General features: G+C 40.0%; 1 protein-coding gene across 1 annotated transcript in view; it reads left to right on the forward strand.

Moving 5' to 3' along the window:
* The first annotated feature begins 13,586 nt into the window (after positions 1 to 13,586).
* PSMD11 (proteasome 26S subunit, non-ATPase 11) overlaps positions 13,587 to 22,591 on the forward strand; it is a 29,999-nt gene continuing 20,994 nt past the window's right edge. The window contains exons 1-3 of the mRNA XM_061174669.1: positions 13,587 to 13,729; positions 16,106 to 16,207; positions 22,025 to 22,149. Coding sequence (XP_061030652.1) covers positions 13,639 to 13,729; positions 16,106 to 16,207; positions 22,025 to 22,149 — 318 coding nt within the window. The 5' untranslated portion in view covers positions 13,587 to 13,638. The remainder of the gene's footprint in view (positions 13,730 to 16,105; positions 16,208 to 22,024; positions 22,150 to 22,591) is intronic.

The raw sequence follows: 22,591 nt of genomic DNA on the forward strand, positions 1-22,591 counted from the left end.
CCTCTGATCTTTTATAGCACTGTGCTTTTTTGTTGTTGTTATATAATGTCTATTTCCAAAGGGTTGGGAGGATTAAATGGAATAATATGTAGAGAGTACTTTTTACCTTCTGCTGATCTAATGGCATAGAATTTCTGTTCCTTGCTCTCTGATAAGGATCCTAAGGAGGTGGTTTGAAAAGGGAAATTTATAGATACTAGATGGAATCGAAAACCCAGGTGTATGAGGAGTCATATGTAAGATCTCTGTCTTTTAATCTCACTGATTATAGTGATGAACAAAGAGAAACTGTGAGGTATCAGGAAAAGCTGTTACTAGTCACTCAGATTATACATATTGAATACATTTACTTTATACATTACATAATGGAAATGCTACCACCTTGTACCAGAAACAATTTCTACTAGGAAAATTCATTCTGACAGCACAAAATTCTTGTTTAAAATTTGGACAGATATCTATATTATTGAATTAGCCAAGTGAGAAGAGAAACATTCTAAAAATGTAGTTTGTGATTTACCAACTTAATGCAGACGGCTTATTTGTCTAGTAACCATACAGCTCTGTCCAGACTTTGCACATAATATGTCAGAATCATCTACATAAGATGCAGCTTGGACTAATGCAAAGGGAACCTGGGCTAGAAGTCATAAGAACTGGAGGCAAGTCCTGATGTTATCTGAGACCAGGCTTCTGTTATATAGGTCTTGTTACTGTGGCAAAACAATGGTAAACTATAGGCTGGTCAGAGAAGCATTGTGCAGGATGAAACCTTGCAGCTCTGTGTGCATCAGTGTGTGTGGTGGTGGAGGCAGGGCGGGGGCGGCGGCGGTATGAGTTACTAAAGATGGCTAAAACCGACTGAAGCAGCGACCTCTAATCGATAAAAGACAACAGACTCCCTGTGATGCCTAAGAATAAACATGAGTTTGAAAGACCCTCTCTGAGATACACAAAACCCTGACTAGACTTCACAGATCTGATGATATGCTGGTGGTTCTGTGTTGCCATATTGAAGAAGTGTTCATCAGGTCCTGAGAAGCAAAGTCAGGGAAGAGGTCCTTGAATTTACTAGCTTGCACCAGACCATCAGGTAAAGGTAGGACATTTATTTGGCTTAGAATATTCTTCAGAGAGGGACAGTGAAATACTCTTGAGATGATCCAGGTAATAAAAAGGTCATGAAAAATTGTCTCTGAAAAAAAGAATCAAGGAGAAATGGAGACTTCCTTAGAAAAGCTACCAAATGCCTGTGTATCAAAATGCCTGCCAAGAACACAACCATTGAATGGTGACATCTGAGTGGCTTTGTTTGTTGGAGTTGTCTCAGGTGAGGTAAGTTTATGTCTTCTCACTCTCCTTGATCTTTGTATAATTCCCTGGTGCTTTACAGTGACTCCACAACTTTCTTATTGTGGGTTCTGGGCAAGTTCCTTAACTTCTCTAAACTAGCCTCAGTTTCCTCATCTGTAAAACACAGATCTGTAGTGCCTGCTACTAAAGGCGGCTTTAAGGATGAAGTGAAGTAATATATGTGAAAGTTTCACTATTGGATACTTGATAAGCTCCCTTCTGCCAAGGAGCTCCTAAGATTGATAGGCAGAGCATGATGTCACTTCACTGCTAGCCTCTAGCTACAGTAACACTAGCACTTTGAGTCCTGTTCTAACTTGTGATACTTATTTTTAATCATTTTACTTCTGCCCAGTGGAGGAAAAACAAATGGAGCAAGTTGTAGATGCCACAAAGCCCTTTATAAATGGTTGTAAGACTAATAATGCTCCAGTTCTTGCACAGGATGGGTTTCCAAACAAGCCTCGCTAGTACAGAGTGTAATTTCAGAGGCCCAAGGAAAAGTCTGAGTACTCCTCTCAGAGGCAGAAGTGTAAGCAATCAGTTCCTTCTTTTAAAAAACCCACAAAAAACAAAAAAACGGCATTATTGAGATATAATTCACATACCATAAAACTGATCTCAGTGGAAAAACTGGATCTTGGGTAAATAATCCCCGTATACTTGAGTAGCACCTCGAAATAGAATTAATAAAAGAGAAGAATTTCACTTGAGGAAACAAAGCTAATAAAATTGGAACAAACCTTTAGAATAATATCAGAGAGATGCAAGGATATTGCATCCACAGAGCATGAACAGGCATTACAAAAATTAAGTAAATTGGAGCTCTTAACAATGAAAAACATACTTTTTGAAATAAAACAATAGGTGGGTTGAATGGCAGAGTGGATACACAGAAGAGTGAATACTGTTCTGGAAAACTGGATGGAGAAATTCTCTCAGAATGCAGTAGGAAAAGAAAGTAGGTGGAGGAATGAAAGTCATGGGGGAGTAGATCAAGTGCTCACATCTATCTAATAGGAGGGACAGGAGAAAGTGGAGAAAATGGAGGGCAGATATGGCAACGTTTTTTGTTAATCCTCTAACTGCTGTTCTCCAACCCTTCTCCCCTGCTGGCCAGGCTGTCTCCCACCATAGTTGCTGAACATGCCCACCAATTGTTTTACCAGTCACCCTTGCAACTGGGGCATTGATGTGTGATCCAGTCCTGACCAGTGGGACCAGACAGGAGTTCTGCTAGGCGACTTCTATGAGTATTTCTCCACAATACCAAGAGACGCACAAGGAACGACTGCTTCCTGTGTTTGGATGCAGTTGTGTGAGGATACACTATCTGGAGCTGTAGTGGTTATCTTGCAACCACTTGGGGACAAAAGCAGTGCTGAGAATGGCTGAACAGAAAGGTGGACCTTGAGTCCTTGTACACTTTAGATGTTAATCCTCTGTATGTTTTAGATTTTGCAAATGCCTCCTTCTATTCTGTCACCTATTAACGTTGTTTATATGGTATCTTTCATGGATAGAAATAATTTTGATATAATCAAATTCTCGATTGTTTTCCTGTATTGGTTTGTGCTTTTGACATTTAAAGTTCTTCCCTGTCTCTAGGTCACGAAGTTCATCCTACATTTTACTCAGTTGGATTTATGGTTTTACTTTCGCATTTATTTCCTTAACTCATCTGGAGTTCACCCTTATAGATGATGTTAGGTAACAATCCAGTTTTATTCTTCTCCATGTAGTGGGCAAGTTTTTCCAACTCCACCTAATAAATGATCTCATCTTTCCCCGTTGATTTGTGATGCCTCCTTTATTGTATATCAAATTCCCATTATAAATGGGTCCTTCTTAGAGTTTTCTACCTTGTTCCTTTTGTCCTTTTGCACTGATACCCACCTATTATGGCCTTGCAATATGTCTTAATATCTGGTAGAGCAAGCCTCCTTTTCCCCATTTTCTCTTCTTTTTTAAGGTTAGCTCAGCTATTCATGGACTTTTCTCCTTTATATAAATTTTACAGTATTTTTACTGTTTTTATTTAAAGAAAAACAACCTGAATTCTATTTGTGATTTATAGATTTGGAGATAATTGCTGGACAGAATAAATAAGAAAAAGCCTGTACAGAGTCATGTAATAATGACATTTTAGAGCATCAAAAAATAAAAGACACTCTTAAAGTTATCAGAGAGAAAAAGTAGATTTCTGAGAAAAGAATAAGAATCAGATTGGCATGTGACTTTTCTTCAGCAACCTCTGACACAAGAATGCTGTGGAGCATGTGGGAAAAACAGAGCTTCATGCTATGTTCTTTTTTTTAGAAGACTTCATGTTGTATCTTTAAACTCAAGCTTGATAGCACAGGGAGGCCAGAAAACTGAACTGCTCTCTCTGCCCAGAAGTTTTACACATTATCTATACATTGGAGGGAAAATGCATACATAAAAGAATTGAGACAATTTATAATTTAAATGAATAATAATAGGCGTATGTTATGGACCAATATTTCTTAACATTTGATATTTTGATTTTATGCAATTCTTTGAAACATGTTTTATGAGCTTTGGAGTTAACCCAAACATTGGAGTGAGGAGATTTTATTTCACATGTTAAAAGAAAAGGTTTGACATAAAACAATTTGATATCTCAAGGAGATATTATCTCTGCCACAAAGCACAGCAAGAAGGGCTGTAACTTATGATAGAAAACAGAGCATGTCAAATTTAACTTGAGACCTTTTACTCTCCTTGATCAAGGCTCTTTCTTTAGCTGATGGATTGTAAATATTTTGTATCTTTGTATTTCTTATTGGCATAGAGAATGGCAAGTCACAGCATGTTGCAACTCTTGCATAAAGAAAGTATTTTTAGGTCCACAAGATTGCAACCAAGAGACAAATTTTTTCATGTCGCATTTCTCCTATTTTAAAAATTTTATTTATTTTTGGCTGCGTTGGGTCTTCGTTGCTGCGCGCGGGCTTTCTCTACTTGTGGCGAGCGGGGGCTACTCTTCATTGCGGTGCGCGGGCTTCTTGTTGAGGTGGCTTCTCTTGTTGCGGAGCATGGGCTCTAGGCGTGTGGGCTCAGGAGTTGCGGCTCTCGGGCTTAGTTGCTCCACGGCATGTGGGATCTTCCCAGACCAGGGAACGAACCCGTGTCCCCTGCATTGGCAGGCAGATTCTTAACCACTGCGCCACCAGGGAAGTCCCACATTTCTTTTTAAGTCAGAATTATACCTGCCCATTTCACAAACAATTTCTTCAGAGTGCTGAAAGGAAAATGTTGCAATTAGGAATTATATTCCAGCCAAACCATCACACAAATTTGAGGAGAAAATATAAATAATTAGAGGCACAGAAGGAGCTTAGAAAATTTGCCATGCATAAATTCACTCTGAAATAACTACTTTTAGTTATTTTAGTTAGATTTTCTGCAGCCTCACACCCAGGTTCAGTTTTATCCAGAAGTGAAACATCTGCCTTACCCTAGGGGTGCTCCAACCTAGATGCACACAAAGGATACTCCTACAGGTATGTCATTTTTTAAGTTGGTTTCTTTGACAGAAGATGTGCTTTGCAAGAACAAGGATGACGTACAAGAAGAAACAGTAAGCAAATTAATGAGCAGAACTTATCGTCTAAATATTAATTGGATTTAAAAGTTTTAAAGTAGTTATGAGCCAAAATTCCAGTCATAACAATGTGGTAGGTATGGTATATTGGGGCAGGGAAGCACTCAGCAAGAGGAAGTGAAAACATGCCAAGGATTTTGGAACCCTGTCTTTTCAAGGGGGAGATACAGATATTGATTACCTCTAGATATTATTAGAAAAATAATGTTTATATGTGTAACAATTTAAAGGTAGCCACGTAGAAGATTAAAAGTTGAGTAGAGGGGGAATTCCCTGGTGGTCCAGTGGTTAAGACTCCGCGCTTGCACTGCAGGGGACATGGGTTCCATCCCTGGTCAGGGAACTATGATCCTGCACTCCACGTGGTGTGGCCAAAAAACAAAAACAAACAAAAGAGAGTAGAAAAAAACTGAGTGAAAAAATGATCAATCCAGTGGAAGTCAGGAATATGGCAATGGGGAGATAAAAAGGAGAAAATACATTAAGTAGAATGCTCAAAATTTATAAATTACCATAAAGAAAATGGGTTAAATGCACTACTTTTTTAAAATTAATTTTTATTGTAGTATGGTTGCTTTACAATGTTGTGTTAGCCTTCACTGCACAACAAAATGAATCAGCCATACACATACAGATATCCCCTCCCTTTTGGACTTCCCTCCCATGTAGGTTACCGCAGTAAATACACTACTTTTAAAAAAGCTCAGCTTGGATTAAAATGACACACACATGCCAAAATCTAGCCATATGATATTTACAGGAGACACATGTAAAACAACATAAAACACCTAAATATTAAATAGAAGAAGATACAGCAGGCAAATAGTAGCCAAAAGTCATCTGGAGTAGCAATTTAATACCAAAGTGTTATATATAGAGGAAAATTTTTTTAAGAGGAAATTTCATTTTTTAAAAGGAAGACTCCATCTGCCATCATGCAAATAATCTCAACCCTATTAGTATTAGGCAAATACAAAACAACAAGATACTATTTCACTTAGATGGCCCAAAATACCAAGTACTGTCGAAGATACGGAGAAAATGGTATTCTGTCACACCACTTGGGAAAGGGTTGGGTGTATTTTTTTTTTTCTTTAAAAAAAATTTTTTTTCCTTTTTTTTGAGGGTTGGGTGTATTGACACATGGTCATTTGGAAGAGCAATTTGGCAGTATCTAATAAAATTGAAAATGTGCCTATTTTTATAATCCAATGATTACACTTCTAGGTATACTGAGAAACTTTTACACTTGTGCAAAGATGTTCATGGGAGCATTGTTTGTAACAGCAAAAAATAAATCCAAGGGTAACAGTCTAAGTGTTCATTAATAGTGGAATGCATGAATAAATGTGGAATAGTCACACAGTGGAATTTATGCTGTTAATAGGAATAAACTAGCTCTTATATGCAGCTCATTGAACAATGAAAAAAGCAAGATGCAGAATAATATGTTTGATATGCTACCATTATATAAATAAAAAATGATTGTTCGCACAAGGCAGTACTGTATATCAGTTACTGATATCTATCTATCTGTCTGTTTATCTACGTAAACTGAATGGAAAAGTTTTTGCTCTGCATAGGAGAGATGGGACTAAGAATGGAGCTTAAAAGGGACATTAGTTATCTCTCTTTAATGTTTTATTCCCTAAAATGATGCATCACATTTGACACATTTATAATTATTAATTCTGAGTGGTAGGAATGTAAGAGTTTGTTTTATAATTCCTACTACTTTTCTCTACTTACTTTTTTCCTCAGGAATTAACAACAACAGCAAAAAGAAAGTAAAATTCAAGAAATGGTTGAACTTCAGTAAATATTTCTTCATTGGAAGAACTATTTTTTCCCAGACACTTCAAAATTAAGAAAAAGGACATTAAAAACATTAAATAATTGAAATCATTGTATATTTTACCGCATGTTTTATTTTTGGATACTTGCTTAACATCTTACTATGGATAGAGGAAGAAATTGAAGTTAACACTGATAAACTTTCTGTCTTCTATCCCCACCTGTTTTTGATGTTATTATTTGTCAGGGTTTATGACATTTACTTTTTGTCCTGTTTAGTCTTAGTTCTATATTTAAATGGAATCACTGCTTACTGTCAGCAGTGCCTTCCCATTATTGAGTTCATTGTTTTAATCCATAGATTTTTTTTTTTTAACCACTAATTTTTAAAAATATTTATTTATTTATTTATTTGGCTGGGTTGGGTCTTTGTTGCTGCACGTGGGCTTTCTCTAGTTGCATCAAGGGGGGGCTACTCTTTGTTGCGGTGCGCGGGCTTCTCACTGTGGTGGCTTCTCTTGTTGCGGAGCACGGGCTCTAGGTGCGCAGGCTTCAGCAGTTGTGGCTCGCGGGCTCTAGAGCACAAGCTCAGTAGTTGTGGCGCACGGGCTTAGTTGCTCTGCGGCACGTGGGATCCTCCCGGACCAGTGCTCGAACTTGTGTCCCCTGCATTGGCAGGCGGATTCTTAACCATTGCGCCACCAGGGAAGTCCCTGATCCATAGATTTTTGTCAATATTTTTTTTCCTAGAAAAGCACTTTGTCTTGTATTCCCTGATTTTTTTCAGGTTGAGAATATCTGTCTGTTTCTCTTATATTTAACAATATTCGTGGGCCACGTTTTTCTTTCTTTCTCAAATTTGTGGCAATATTTCACTGTTTTCTGGCATTGAATCTTGCCTTAGAGACATCTGAGATAAGACTGATTCCCACTCCACTTCACCCCTTTTAGTCAACTTGCTTTGTCTGTCTGGTTGTTCAAAGACTTCTTTGATGTTTAGCAACTCAACTGGGATAGAGATCGGTGTCACCATTCTGTGTCATTTTTTTTTTTTCCTTCTTGGAACATGGTTTGTTATTTCCATCTGTAACTAATTTCTTCATTTGTAAAAGAGAAATTTTCAAAAATTATTTCTTTAAATGATTTTCCCATTTTATTTGTTAGGTTCCTTATCTCAGGGACATCAGTTATCTTTTTGGTAGATGCCTTTGTTCTTCATGTCTGTTATTATCTGTATAGTGTAGGAATTCCCCGAAGTCTGTAAACTAACATAAATTACTGTCATGGAACAGTGATATCAGGACGGGTTGGCAGAAGCAAACCCAACCCAGGTCTCCTAGGAATAAGGAAGATAAAACCCTGCTGAAGATGAGCTCACAATCCAAAATTACAAACACATGAGGAGACAATCCTCCAGGAGGAAGAGTCAGCAGACACAACAACCTGTAGGATTAGATCCCCAAGAACATCAAATAATTATCAGATACAGATTATAGACTTTGGCTTAAATGATTAAGAACATGAAAGAAGGAACCCAAAACATAATAATACAATACTTTGAAAAAGGGACAGTTTGGAAAAAGGACCAAATCAATCTTGTAGAAATGGAAATATATATTTCAAATTTCATTAAAATTAAAGCTTAGTGGATGGACTAAATAGCAGATTAGAAGCAGCTGATGATATAATCAGTGAACTGTTAAATAACTTTCTACAAATTACCTAGAATGTAGCACAGAGAGATGAGGAGATGGAATAGATAAGAAATATGGTGAAAAGAAGCAGATAGTCTAACAGCACTGTCCAATAGAAATATAATGTGAGATAAGTATATAGTTTTAAAATTCATAGTACCAACATTAAAGAAAGTAAAAAGGAACGGGTGAGATTAATTTGAAATATGATCATTTTGACATATAATCAGTATAAAAATTGTGAATGAGATATTTTACTTTTTTTCCATACTGTCTTTAATAAAATCCAGTGTGTATTGATAGTTTGCATTTGTACCACAGCTCAGATTGGACTAGCCACATTTCAAGTGCTCACTAGCCACATGTGGCTAGTGACTACCGTGTTGGACAGTGTAGATCTAACTTATGTCTAAAAAGATTTCCAGAGAGAAGAGAGGTAGAGGAGGCAGTATGTGAAGAGATATGGTTGAGAAATTTCCAGGATTCATGTAAGGCATGAATCCTCAGACTCAAAGTCTTCATCAGAGTGTAAATATTTTGTAGTGAACCTGTAGAGAGCCTAGGACAGAAGAGATATTAAAATTAACCAAAGAGAAAAGACAGATTACCTATGAAGGAACTTCAATTAGACTGAGAAGAGTCATCTTTAATATCTTTGAAATGCTGAGTAAAAATAAGTGTCAATGTAGGAACTTTGTACCCACTGGAACGATGGATTAAGAATGAGAGTAAAATAAAGACATTTCAGCCGAAGACAAAGTTTATCACTGACAGACTTTCACTGAAGGAGAACCATAATAAAACACAAATACAGCAAGGTATTGGAGGTCTGGGGAGAGGTGGCAGTGTGAGAGAGAAGGATTTCCAAAGAGGGTGAAAAGATAATAATGACATACTTTGTGTACTCTTTAGTTTTTTTTTTTTTCCCTCTCTCTTTCTCTCTCTATAGCTCCAATGGCAGGGAATGTGTAGAGTTGAGGGATCAGTACTAGCTTAGAATTCCTAACCTTAGCTTCCTGTCTGCTGCACAGAGTATAGGCATAGAAGAAAGAGGAGTATATACTCTCGTATTAGCAGGATAGTACATTATAGCATTCCCCTATTTGCTCAACTATGTGATACAAAGAAAGCTCAGTGAAAAATTAACAAGTATAGAGAGGAAAGAAATAGCTTTGGACTATAGATAGCATGAGGGGAGATTAGGGCTTTGTAGTGTGTTTGGGAGTTGTCTTGGGACAGAAAGAAGCTTGACAGAGAGGGAAAAGAGGCCAGACCAAGGGTGAGGAAGTCTAAGATGGAAAACAGAACTGACAGTTGTTTGCCCCTCTATTGCTATAAAAATCACCAATTAGATTTGTTTAGCCCTCCAAGTGGGCTCCCTGAGGAAGGGGAGTAGTGTGTGCCACAGCTAATTTATTCAGCAGCTTGATGATTATTTTAATAGCTGCCATTTAATGAGCACTTACATGTGTCAGTCATAGTGGTGACGTGTTCCACTGTCTTTGAAAATATAATCTTCAAATACTTCTGTGAAGTAGATTTTTTTATTGTGGTAAAGCATACATAATAAAATTTACAATTTTAACCATTTTAAAGTGCACAGTTCTGTGATGTTAAGCACATTCACATTGTTGTGCAACCATAAAGTGAAGTAGATTTTTAAAATAATTTTAATGATGACCAAACTCAGAGAGTTTAAGTAATTTGACAATTAGTTGGTAGTAAAGATTTGTGCTCCATGTTTGTCCGACTTCAAATTCCGTACTCTTCTTCTACAGCATGTAGTGCCTTTGCCAGGAGTAACTTGAAAGTCATCTTTAAAGATTATAAATCTAGGGCAGGAACCTAAAGGACTAACTGGGTCTTCCAATTAGGGATGTGACTCTGGAATAAAAAGAATGATAAGGAAAGGTAGATGGTTGTCTACACAGTGATATTAAAATCAGGATTTGGTTTTCTAGCCCAAATAGTCATTTGCTTATTGTACATATTCCTGACTTTTTCCATGTCCACATGGAAAAAGTTATTTAAATTGACCCACTTTGTTTTTCGTTGTAATTTTATGTCTCTACCTTCAATGGAAAACCAGTAGTATTATTGGCCATAACTAGAATGTATCCATAAAAACAAAAACAAGGAAATCTAAACTCCATCTAGATACTGTTGCCTTCTCTCACTTTGTTAAAAAGAAAGATAAAGGAATATCTTTAATAGAGAGCCATTAAAAACATAATGACACCTCACTGGACCTTTCTTCTTCACATAATAATAAGGATTGGAAGATATTTGGAAAGGAAATGTCACAGTATTTCAAGAATGGGGAATATGGTGTGGGTGGACCTCATGGGAGAAGAGCTGGAAGGTAGAAAGTTGTTAGGAACTGAGGTGGCCTTCTATGGAGGTATTTGGATTTCCTTCCATGATATTCCTGCTTCTCTCCACTCATCTACTGAGTTTTCTCTCTAGCAACTTGGCTCTAGTTGGTTCCAAGTGACAGATTTTGATTTCCATTCCCTTGGCTAACTGGCTCAGGGTCTCAATTCCCCAATTCCTGAGGGAGGAATTGTATTGGTCCAGCTAATCATTTCAGGCCAGTCCCTATATGCCCCAGGTCACTGGTTAATCTGTGACAGCCCTTTCACACCCCAATCCAGTCAGCAGTGGCTCAAGTGAATAGTCACATAGTGTAGGACATGGACATTTAGGGCAGCAGAAGATTGTGGAAGGACAGATTCTAGCACTCATCACCCAACAAATCTTTATTGAGTGGTTGCCCTTTGTGCAAGCTGCTATTGTAGGAGTTGGGACTATAACTGGACAAGATTGATGAGGTCCCCGAAACTTTGTGGAGGGAGATGAGCTTTAAACAGGTGAAATAATAAAATCACAGACTGTGTTATGTCCTAGGTAGAAAGTAAAACAGAGTGCTATCATGGTTACTGGATTGAAAGTATAGGTGCTGATTCTCTCTTGTTGAAAGCATTTGTGGGTTCTTTGGCAGCTCCGCTGGTGGACCTCACAATCCCCGTTCAGTGAATGCTTCCTGAAGTCCATCATTCCAGCCTTTTATTATAGGTCTCCTCACTCTGGCAGATGGCCCTACTGAGTAGGTCCTTTCAAGATGGTCCTGGGTAATCTACTTTTGCACTTGGCGCATGTCAAACACAGGTAGTGGAGGCTGCCTCACTGCTGCCCTTTCTCCTTGTCCTGTTGTGGGGTGTATCAACCAACTTCACTAATTCAGAATTCTGCAGTCCAAAAGTGGGTGACTCTTTTCATGAATGTGCACGAAGGCCCCAAACTCCCGGAGAAACATACCTGGTTCACCTCCAACTCTCACAATGGTGGTTGCGCAGAGATGAACTTAAAATTTCCTACAGTCAGCAAGACTCACCAGCTTGGGAGGGAGGTTTGGCAGACACCCCTAGTCTTTTGTAGTACCCCCTTTTTGTAGTGAGGTAAGCACTCTGTCCTATTCTATGATTTCTTCTAATGAATTCCTTTAGAATTTTTATGTCTCCCTGCTGTAGGCTGGGAGTGGATGAAGGTTACAGGACTGGCCTAGTCACTTTTTAGCAAGTTCTTTGGGGATGTAACTGGTAACGCTTCTTTAGAAGGTGGGGATACGTATGGCCTGTTGGTCTCAGCTTTGGAATTTTACAGCCCATTAACATTCTGGTACAATATTAATTGCGTACCAAATTGAGAAGTGAGGAATGCCTTTTTTGAGCAAAGAAAGGCTCAGTTTTAGGAGGCATTTAGAAGCCATTCTATCCAATTCCCCAATCAATGTCATGAATCCTGTTTACGACTTGATGAGATGTTATCCAGTTTTCATTTGAACACATCCAGGAACTAGGAACCCATTCCCTAACTCTCAGATCTCAGTGCTGTCAATTACCATACGAGCTTCACCAAATCACTTAAAACCCCCTGTTTCCTCATCTATAAATGGGGTGTAAATAATATCTTCTTCACAGAACATTGCTGGTAAAGTAAAAGGAAATAGACATAAATTGCCTAACCCAGACACAGAAGAGTGCAAAGTTGGTTCCTTTACAGGTTCCATTAGGGGACAGCATATTGTTTTTTGTTTGTTTGTTTGTTTTTGGCTGGGAGATGCGGCATGCAGTATCTTAGTTCCCCGACCAGGGATTGAACCCATGCCCCCTGCATTGGAAGGGTGTTGTCCTAACCACTGGACCACCAGGGAAGTCCCAGCACATTGCATTTTTGGATTGTCTTCACCTGCAGAAAGATCTTCCTCATACTGCACTTACTGTATACGTTTTAGTACTCCTTTAAGTTCAACCCTCAGTGGGCACATAGAATGTCTTTTTTTCCCTTCTACTTGACAGCTTTTCAGACACCTGTGATTTTAGTTGAAGGCACTGGAGACATTGGAAGGAAAAATCCGTTTTTTCTTTATTGATCTGGGGAGTTGGAGTAGCTGTTAGATTTCTATGTGACCCCCCAAGAGGGATTGAGTGAATGGGGGCAAAGATGATATTTTACTTTCTAACATCAGTTTTCTCTAACACTGGTGCGTTTGATCACAGCGTGGCTAGGATTCTGTAGGATTGTAGCCTGGAAAGTGTGTGTGTGTGTGTGTGTGTGTGTGTGTGTGCGTGTGTGCGCGTGTGCGCGCGCGCGCGCGCGAGTTCCACGTGTTGCCGGACACTTGAACGCATTTGAATGGTGCTACTCTTTGCCACATAGTGAGCACTTTATAAGATCATTTATTGCCCTGAATGAATGGCTGAATGTGGAAGCTACAAAGAAAGCTAAACAGCTTTCACTAGATACCCACCGGGTGCTCAAATACTCCTGTCAAGGGCGAGCGAGGGGAGTTGGGGTTAAGAGGCCTCTTTTAGGGTGGGTGGGGATTAGCCTCGGGCTCCTATTGCTAGACACCGCCTCTTTTATTCGTGGGTAGCCGCTGGGCGGTGCTGGAGAGCCTCGCTGGTGGGCGGCAAGCTCCCCAGCTCTCATCCACACCCCTACATCCCTCCTTCCCCGCCCCGGGGAGAGACTACAACTCCCGTGGTGCTCTGGGAGTGGAGGAGGCGGGGCAAATGAGGGGAGAGGGGAGAGGCGCGAGGGCGGGCCTTCCGGGCGTGTGTTTCCGGCGTCGGCGGCCTCGGCCGGGTACGGTGTGAGAGCGGTAAGATGGCGGCTGCGGCAGTGGTGGAGTTCCAGAGAGCCCAGTCTCTACTCAGCACCGACCGGGAGGCCTCCATCGACATCCTCCACTCCATCGGTAAAGGTCGCCGCGCCCCCTCTCCGGCCCCACCGGCCCAGCTCGGCCTGTGTCGGTCCACGGCGGCGGAGCGGGGCCGGGCTAGCCGGCTCTGGTGCTGCTGACTCACTGTGTGTGTGAGGGGGGCCGGGCCGGGGTCTCAGGCCGCTCGGAGCTCCCTGGGGCTTCCTGGTCCCCACCCCGGTGTTGGAAGCCCCGAGGCAACCCCGGCGTCCACTCGCCGGCTGCTGACTCACGGTGGGCTCGGCGCGGTGTGGGAGAGTGGGCCGAGCCGGGGCCCCACCACTACCCAGCCTTGTCTCCCGCTCTGGCCCGTGCGGGCTGGCCCGGGACCGCGAGCGGTGCTGGCCGGCGGGCTTGTCGCGAACTGGGCTGAGCGCCTCGTGTTGAGGGCCTTGGCGAAACCCGCTCTGGACAGGCATTTCCCGCCGTTGTTCTCAGCCCAGCCTGCTCGGGTGGGAGCGCGAGCGCAAGCGCTCGTTCTTCTCTTGGAGTTTCCTTCCCCGGGACGCTGGGAGCTGCTACTTCTCGCAGCCCCACCGCGGAAGGCTCCACTTCAGGGGGTCTCTTTCTGAGTGTGGTTTGAAATACCGAGGGGACACACACCTCGGATTGGCATTTGGTTTGGGGAGGTGACCGAGACGTTCCTTTGCCCCCCGTGTAGGGGGTAAGAGCGAGGTGTTGGCGTGGGACCGCCCGGCCAGAGGAGGTGACTAATCGTCCTAGTCTGCCGTAGAGGGTGGAAGAGAGTTCGGGGAGTTAGTTGTCAGCCGCGGAGTTCTGGGAACTCTTTGGAACCGGCCGGCTGCACGTTGCTGGAGAAAATCAAAGAAAAACATGTTAGCACTGTAGTATGATTGCCTTACACCTTGCAAACGACTGGAAAACTGAAATGGGAGCCGGGGCCTGTCGCTTCCGACAGTTTTCTACTGGGATTCAGGTGTGACCAGAAATAAATTTATGATGACAGAGGGGGCGTTTAATGTTCAGCCATCAAGGGTTCAGTTAGGGCATGGGCTAGCTCTTCACTGCACATGTAGTAGTGTGATCTTTTTTAATATAGCTTGAGAAGATTCGGGTTGAATCAACAAGTAGTTTGCACGTGTATGTGGGACCTCAAGGCTGTTGGCTTTTATGTCGACTCATTAGTCCGTTGAATTTTGGTACTCCCGACTTTCATGGAGGAAGGACAGTGACAAGATCTGGATGTCTTTATCTTTGGGGTTACTAGAAAAAGGGAGGAAGTGGGGGTTAAGATGCATCAGTGAATGGATGATATTGGTAAATAAAGGGTGTTTCCTTTTGAAGTTCTGATCTTGACTTAAGTCAGTTATAGTTAAGAACCAGAGTCATTTTCAATGTGTATTTTCTTCCTGTGAATACACACTAATATTTAGAACTAATGTGAGAAGCATGGATTTTATTTTATTTTTTGTGTCTATTGCCTACTACGTTGTCTTTTATAAAGTGCGAATTATGGTAAACATTATAATTAGAGTATTTCTTGCTTGCCCACTATACTGGGAGAGAGTTTCCTTGAAAGCTTTCCTGTTAGAACAAGCTTGAGTCATGATGGTTGACAGCCTTACTTTTTCCGGACTCCATCATGGAGTATCAAAATCTTGGTTTTTGTCAAGTCATGATGCTTTGTGAGAGAAGTGATAACTAGTGATGATTGCTAAAATTATCACTACAAACTTGAAGAGGCTGTCCAGTGTTTGAGTGGTAGAATAGTTATTAACAGTTGGAAGTGGGACAGATAGCACGAAGTTATTTTAACAGGTCCTGAATCCCTTAAAGTAGCATTCCCTCCTAAGGATCACACTGGAGCTTTGACAGGGTTATGTTTCCTGAATGGCTTTGTAGAATTATTTATCCCTAACACACCCATCAGCTGAGGCTCTCCACAGACCTAAAGTTTATTGAAAGACTTTTGACTTTATAGTTATCAGTAACTTGGTCATTTGATTTTAGTTTGTGTCAGGTAAATGCACAGACAGGTATGTTTAATATTTTCACATAACATAGTTCCTGGCATGGGGCTTACCACCACAACTGGAAGAACTTGTTTGAATTTTGCATTAACCAAGTGACAGCAACAGAAATCTCAATGTATGTGGGTAAGGGAAATTCTAATTGGTAGAATGAAAAGGCACATTTAAAATCAAAAGAGAGGAATCTATTCTTATGATATACATGGGACATGTACTACATGATCATTTTACTTTTTCTTGTTTAGAGTTTTTTTTTTAAAGCTCTCTAGAATTTGTCTTTTGCTAACTGTTTGAGTTTGTAGTTGGTCTTGTGAGGATGAAATTTCCCTTAGTTTTCATTTTTTGTCAGAATTTTAAGAGAGTTTGCATTTTCCTCTCCCAGTGAAGCGTGACATTCAGGAGAATGATGAGGAGGCAGTGCAGGTCAAAGAGCAGAGCATCCTGGAACTGGGGTCTCTCCTGGCGAAGACTGGACAAGCTGCAGGTAAGTGCTACAAGTGGATTGCTTTCTTTTACCTGAAATGCTGCGTGAAGTTTTTTTTTTTTGGTTGGAGTGAGGGAACATAGGAATGCATCCATACAGTTTATTGGTAGTGTAATTCAATTTTATTGCCAACTTGTTGAGCTTTAGTTTTCTATCAGGAAGTTAAGAGACCTTTAAACTTACTTCTTTCATTGAAGACTTTTGTTCTGCAGATGAGGGAAAAAATCCTGTTTCTTTTGGAATATAGTGACCTGTGATTTGTTTCTGGTTCGGATTTTCACTGCATTCCCTTACATATGGGCAGTAGCAGTCCTCGGTGATTTCATGGAGCTGCTCTGATGTATTTAAGGTGGATAGTGACTCTAGGCCCCTGACTTCAAAATGACTAGGGATTTTGTGTCCAAGGAAGTGGCTTTGCTGTCCTTTTTTCCTGATACACAATGCGTAAGACATTAAATGGAGAGAACCTTCCCAGGATTTCTCCACTGGTACCTAGGGCTTTGTGCCTGTTGTTGCCCAAACATTCTAGTTGTAATTGAACCATTGACTTTGCAAGCTCGAGATGATATTCTGATGATGGGTGTGTCCTTAGAAGGAGAGAGTCTTGTTGACAAGGAAGGGCTTTTGACAGTAAAGTGACAATAGTATTTAGAGAGTAGCCTGCCTAAACTTAAAATGGATGATTTTTGTCAACTTTAAAGTGAATTTAGAGCTTATCTGATTAGAATGGATTAAACGTGGTTGATCTCGTGAATTACTTTCCCCCAAATTATGTTGTTATCCAAAAGGATGATATGTGTAAGTTAGCAAAATTTCTTGAACTTGAAAACAAAGATCTTTTCCAATTAAGGATGATAACTTATTAATTATTAGGCTCAGTCAATAGAAAGTTGAATAAAGTTGTATGAAATTGGGAGGATGTGTTTATATGGCTCTTGTATCTTATTTAAAATATCATTAAAAATATCTATAATAAGAAAAACTGTTTTTGAGTGCTTATTATGAACTAGTTATTGTTTTAAGCCCAAACAGGATTTAGGTTATTGAATCCTCGAAACAACTTGGTAAGGTATATACTATTACCTATTTTATACCTGAGGAAACTAAGCACAGAAAAGTTAAATATCTTATTTAAGGGCACTCAGCTAGTATGGGAGACTCAGAATTTGAATCCGTGTAGTCCTATTTCAGAGCTCATGACCTTGAATTATTTGCTTTCCATAGTTATCCACTTATGAGTTATCAGTGGTAGGTGGTGGTTTTTTCATTTTAGGCTGACTTCTCTCCTATTTAACATGTTTATAGATTCTTTTGCCTGTCACTTAATGTGAGCTTGGGGTTGCAAAACACTTTTGATCATTAGTCCACATGAAATATAATTAATAAGGTAATTTTCCTGAAAGAATTAGAAAACCAGGTGAAATGATTTTTTTTTTTTTTTGTTTTTTGGCTGCGCTGTGTGGCTCGTGAGATCTTAGTTTCCTGAACAGGGATTGAACCTGGGCCCTTGGCAGTGAGAACCCGGAGTCCTAACCACTGGACTGCCAGGGAATTCCCTGAAATGATTTTTCTGTTGTTGAACGATCCAAATGTCTGTTTTTCTCAAGTAGAATGGTAATTAAAAACAGCATGTAGTATAGTCAGTGTTTCAGAAAATTTGTCCAAAAATGTTACTGCTTTGCTTGAAGTTATTTCATGCTTTACTCTCTCCTTATTCCTTGCCCTCCCCTCCCTGTGACCTACCTGAGAAGTTTAGAAGTGTACAGGGAACCTTATTGGAATTTAACAGGTGAATCATAAGAACTTTAAAAAACATTTCCAGGTTACTTATCATTGTTTTCTAAGAAAGACTTTGACAAGTATAGTAAGGAAGTTTTGGGGCCTACATTCATTTACCTATCTTTGCTATTAATAATTGATCGGTTTGTGTTGTTTCCTTTGATTTTTGGGTTCCCTGAGAACAGAAAATATGTCTGTTCCATTGATTTTTAATTTTGTTTTGTTATGCATTTAATATGTGGCTAGCACTGCGCTAAGTACTCTGCTCAAAAAGTTTAAGGTAGGGTCCCTGATGGACATCAGTCACTTGGGAATTAGTGAATAAGACAGAGTCTGATGCAGAATATTGATTGAAAGTAGTGGTGTTCGTCATCAGACATGATGCCTAGGCTCAGGATCTCCAGATTTCATAGCCTGAGACTCTTAAAAGGAGTGTGTTGAGTTCTGTGAGGTTCTGAAAAGGAAGTTCTGGTCACACAGTTGCAAATAATTTCAGTAAGAATAGAAGGAAGAACTCAATATGATTCTATAAGAGTTAAAAAAAAATCAGTGTGAAAATGGAAAGAAACGGAATATAACCAAGAACGACTAAGAAACAGTAATAGACTAAAATGAAAAATGAACTGAGTCTTTGGCAACTAAGAGGTCATTTGTTTTTCTGTTAGAGTAAGAAGAATAACTTGGAGAAGCTACTATAATGCTAGCAAGTGCTGGAGAGAAGTGCAGACTCCTTAGCTCATGTTTCACTTCTGCCTTTTTCAGGAAGGAAAATGATTTTCAAAAAGAAAAAGATAGAAATAACATTAGAAAGAGAGAATTAAAGCTAAGGTAGGTGAGAGAAGAGAGAGCAAGTAGTCTTTTTTAAATAAGTTCAAGTTTCTAGGCTCTGAAAACTTCTGTCTTTTAATATCAAAAGAATAGTTGTAGCAGATATATTTATAGAGCCACTATTATTCTGAGAAAAATCATGGAGGGTGGAGAGGTATAAGGAAACTGAGGATGGGCAGAACATTATTCCACTTTTCAAAAAGATAACGAAAAGAATAAATTCTAGACACTGTAATTAAACTGGTAATCATCAGTAAAGTTCCAGGACACATTATTTGATAAGTAGGTTTTAAGCACATAAAGCAGTGGGTTTATTAAGAAAAGGTTATTCCAAACTCACCTTGGTTCTCTTTGGTTAGCCTTATCAGACAGCAGATTTGCAGGGTTCCACAGGCAATGGCTTGCCAACTATCTTTGTAAATAAAGTTTTGTTGGACCATAGCCATACCCATTTGTTTACATACTGCCCATGACTGCTTCTGCACTACAGTGGCTGAGTTGAGTACCTGCTGCTGAGACCATATAGCCCACAAAGCCAAAAATATTTACTATCTGGTCCTTCACAGAAAAAGTTTGCCAACCCCTGGGATAGGAAGAATGATATAGACAACATATCTGATGTAAGCAGGGTCTTTGAACATTTGCCATGACAAATGGATCATTTGTCGAGCTGGAGGGAAGTCTCTAGCATCATGTCATAGGGATCTGTCCTTGTTCTTCTGGTCAGTATCTGGCGGTATAGCTAAAGCCATATCAGAAGGTGTGCTTATTTTTGTAGATGATTCAGTACAGTAGAGAACAGAATTAAGATTCAGAGTTATTGTCAAAGCCAGCAAGATTAAATTCAGTGTGGAAAGTATAAAGTTATATACTTAAACTATTTATCAAAACAGAGGAACGTGGGGAATTACCTCTCTATGCAAAAAGACCTTATGGACTCAGTCTGAACAAAGAGTGCTATTAGCAAAAGCAAAACATGCTTCTTGTGTTACATGTGGCAGTCCAATCAGGAGAATTAAGCCATGACTGCTGGTCTGACCCTACATGGAACGTTGATTCAGTTCTGGGGACCACAAGTGGTACATTTGCAAACTAGAGTTAATTCAGAGGAGGGCAACTAAGGTGACAAGGAATCTAGAAACCGGGACATTGGAGGAACAGTTGAAATAGTTAAAGCTGTTTAGCTTGGAGAAAGGGAAAGCTAGGGAGATATGAGTGATAGTTATCTTCATATATTTGAAGCCACGTGGAAAGAGGATATAGACTCATGTTTCAGAAAAGAACAATTTAGTTTGACCAACACTGGAATCGTCTACTTTCTGAATATTTCTGTCACTAGGGAGTGTTTAGATATGTTCAAGCATAGTGGGAAATGCTGTTTCAGAAGGGACATTGCACTAGACTACTTTTAAAAAGCTATGATTATATAACATAATTGAAGTTTGCATAAATGCAAAAGTAATTTGAGGGAGAGAAATCAGTGTAGCCTGGCATTGGCATGGAAGACTCACTAGGACTTCAACTGGACCTAAAAGGATATCTAAGATCTACATAGGTCGAAGTGGTGGGGAGGGATTCCAGGTGGAAATGCAGCATGAGCGAGGCATGAAAGCAGGCATGTGTGTAGTCAGTACAGGGGTGAATGGAGTGGCAGAATTGGAAAAAAATCTTAGACGGTGGGATTCACAGGTTAGTACTGGGGAGTGAAGGGAAAGATGAACTTTTCCATTCTGTGTAAAGTTCCTTTTATACCTGGCACAGTCCCATGTATCCTGTGACTGCAGGCAGATGAGGATTCAAGACCCTGAATTAGCATTCTCAGGAGGGGGAGGCTTGCTTGCCCTGAATTCGAGTTCTCAGGAGGATGAGTCTACAGTTGGAGGCAGTGGCACTAAAGTAATTTTAACCTACATTCCAAAAGTACTTCCTTAGTTGTTTAGTTGAAATATTCTCTGATTTTCACGTTTGTTTCTAAAGGTGCTCCCTTAGATTACTGTGCCACCCTCTTTTCTTACATAAGGGGTGGGGGGAACCTTTGTGGTAGGCGGCTTTTTTGTCATAGTTTAAGACTTAGGTTTTGCCGATTAATGAGGAACTTTAAAAGGTTATAGTATATAACCTATATATATATATATATATATATATATATATATATATATATAGAGTCTGTCATACAGAGTGAAGTAAGTCAGAAAGAGAAAAACAAATACAGTATGCTAACACATATATATGGAATCTAAGGGAAAAAAAAGGTCATGAAGAACCTAGTGGCAAGACGGGAATAAAGACACAGACCTACTAGAGAATGGACTTGAGGATATGAGGAGGGGGAGGGGTGAGATGTGACAGGGTGAGAGAGTGTCATGGACATATATACACTACCAAATGTAAAATAGATAGCTAGTGGGAAGCAGCCGCATAGCACAGGGAGATCAGCTCGGTGCTTTGTGACCACCTAGAGGGGTGGGATAGGGAGGGTGGGAGGGAGGGAGACGCAAGAGGGAAGAGACATGGGAACATATGTATATGTATAACTGATTCACTTTGTTATAAAGCAGAAACTAACACACCATTGTAAAGCAATTATACTTCAATAAAGATGTTTAAAAAAAAAAAAAGGTTATAGTATAACTTTAAGGGACAAACACCCTAACTTTTATGTGAAAAGTTGATTCAGAAGAGTGCCATGGAAATTATATTGGTAAAAGTCTAAGCTGGGCATTACTTCAGGAAGGGAGGAAAAAAGGAACCTGGAATTGAAAATCTCTGTTTAAGGGGAACTGCTGAGACAGACTTGGTTGGAAATTAGGAAAAAAAAAATTAACTCCTATAACCTGATAAATTTGTTAGCTGTGGGGAAGTAATTTTGTCTAAGGTGGTAGAGGCATAGCATATTTCGTGTTCTAGAAAACTGTTTTCTGAGAGTGTGAGTACTTTGCTGTACTCATGAGGCAGACAGACATGAGCTTTTCCCAGGACCCTCACAGTAATTCAGAGGCTGAGTGAGAAATGGAATACAGATTTGGTATATGTTGTTAACTTTTTTGCTGCTCCATTACCTGCTAAGAATGCTTTAAATTCCTACTAAGTTTCATTTTGACTGATTCCAGACATCAGTACTGGTTTTATGATCTTGGGTCATTTTTCAATGGGTATTTTGTCCCTAATATTGATGTGTACTTTTTCCTCTCTGAATTGCCTTCCACACAGAGCTTGGAGGACTGCTGAAGTATGTGCGACCCTTCTTGAATTCCATCAGCAAGGCTAAAGCAGCTCGTCTGGTCCGATCTCTTCTTGATCTGTTTCTTGATATGGAAGCAGCTACAGGACAGGAGGTAAGCTACTTTAATGACAGAAGGTAGACAATATGGAGCAAAGTGTTGTTTCAGTGAAAGAAATGCCTGCCTGCATTGTGGTACTAATGTGGAAGGGACAACTGGGAGGACAGCGCAGGACTTATCATGTCAGTTTCTCTTTGTTACAGGGCATTTGATACTTTGGGTCTGTTCCATGCATTGCTTTGTAAGTGGAGATTGTCAGTGGTCCCTGGAATCCTCATTACATCAGGGTCGCAAACTGATTCTTGTCTTTGAGGTATTATATTGCCACACCTTTGTAATGTTTTCTGTGTCTGTGGTACCTTTCATTCTGTGTCACAAAGCTCCTTGTGAGCACTAATTAAGTCTTGTGGCATCCCTTCTTGGCATGTCTTGTACTGCATTTATGCCTTTATTGAGGGGTGAGCATCCATCTGTTTTTGTCTTGTGTGTGCAGAAG

The sequence above is a fragment of the Eubalaena glacialis genome, chromosome 19, assembly GCF_028564815.1.
Source record: "Eubalaena glacialis isolate mEubGla1 chromosome 19, mEubGla1.1.hap2.+ XY, whole genome shotgun sequence".
Lineage (NCBI taxonomy): Eukaryota > Metazoa > Chordata > Mammalia > Artiodactyla > Balaenidae > Eubalaena > Eubalaena glacialis.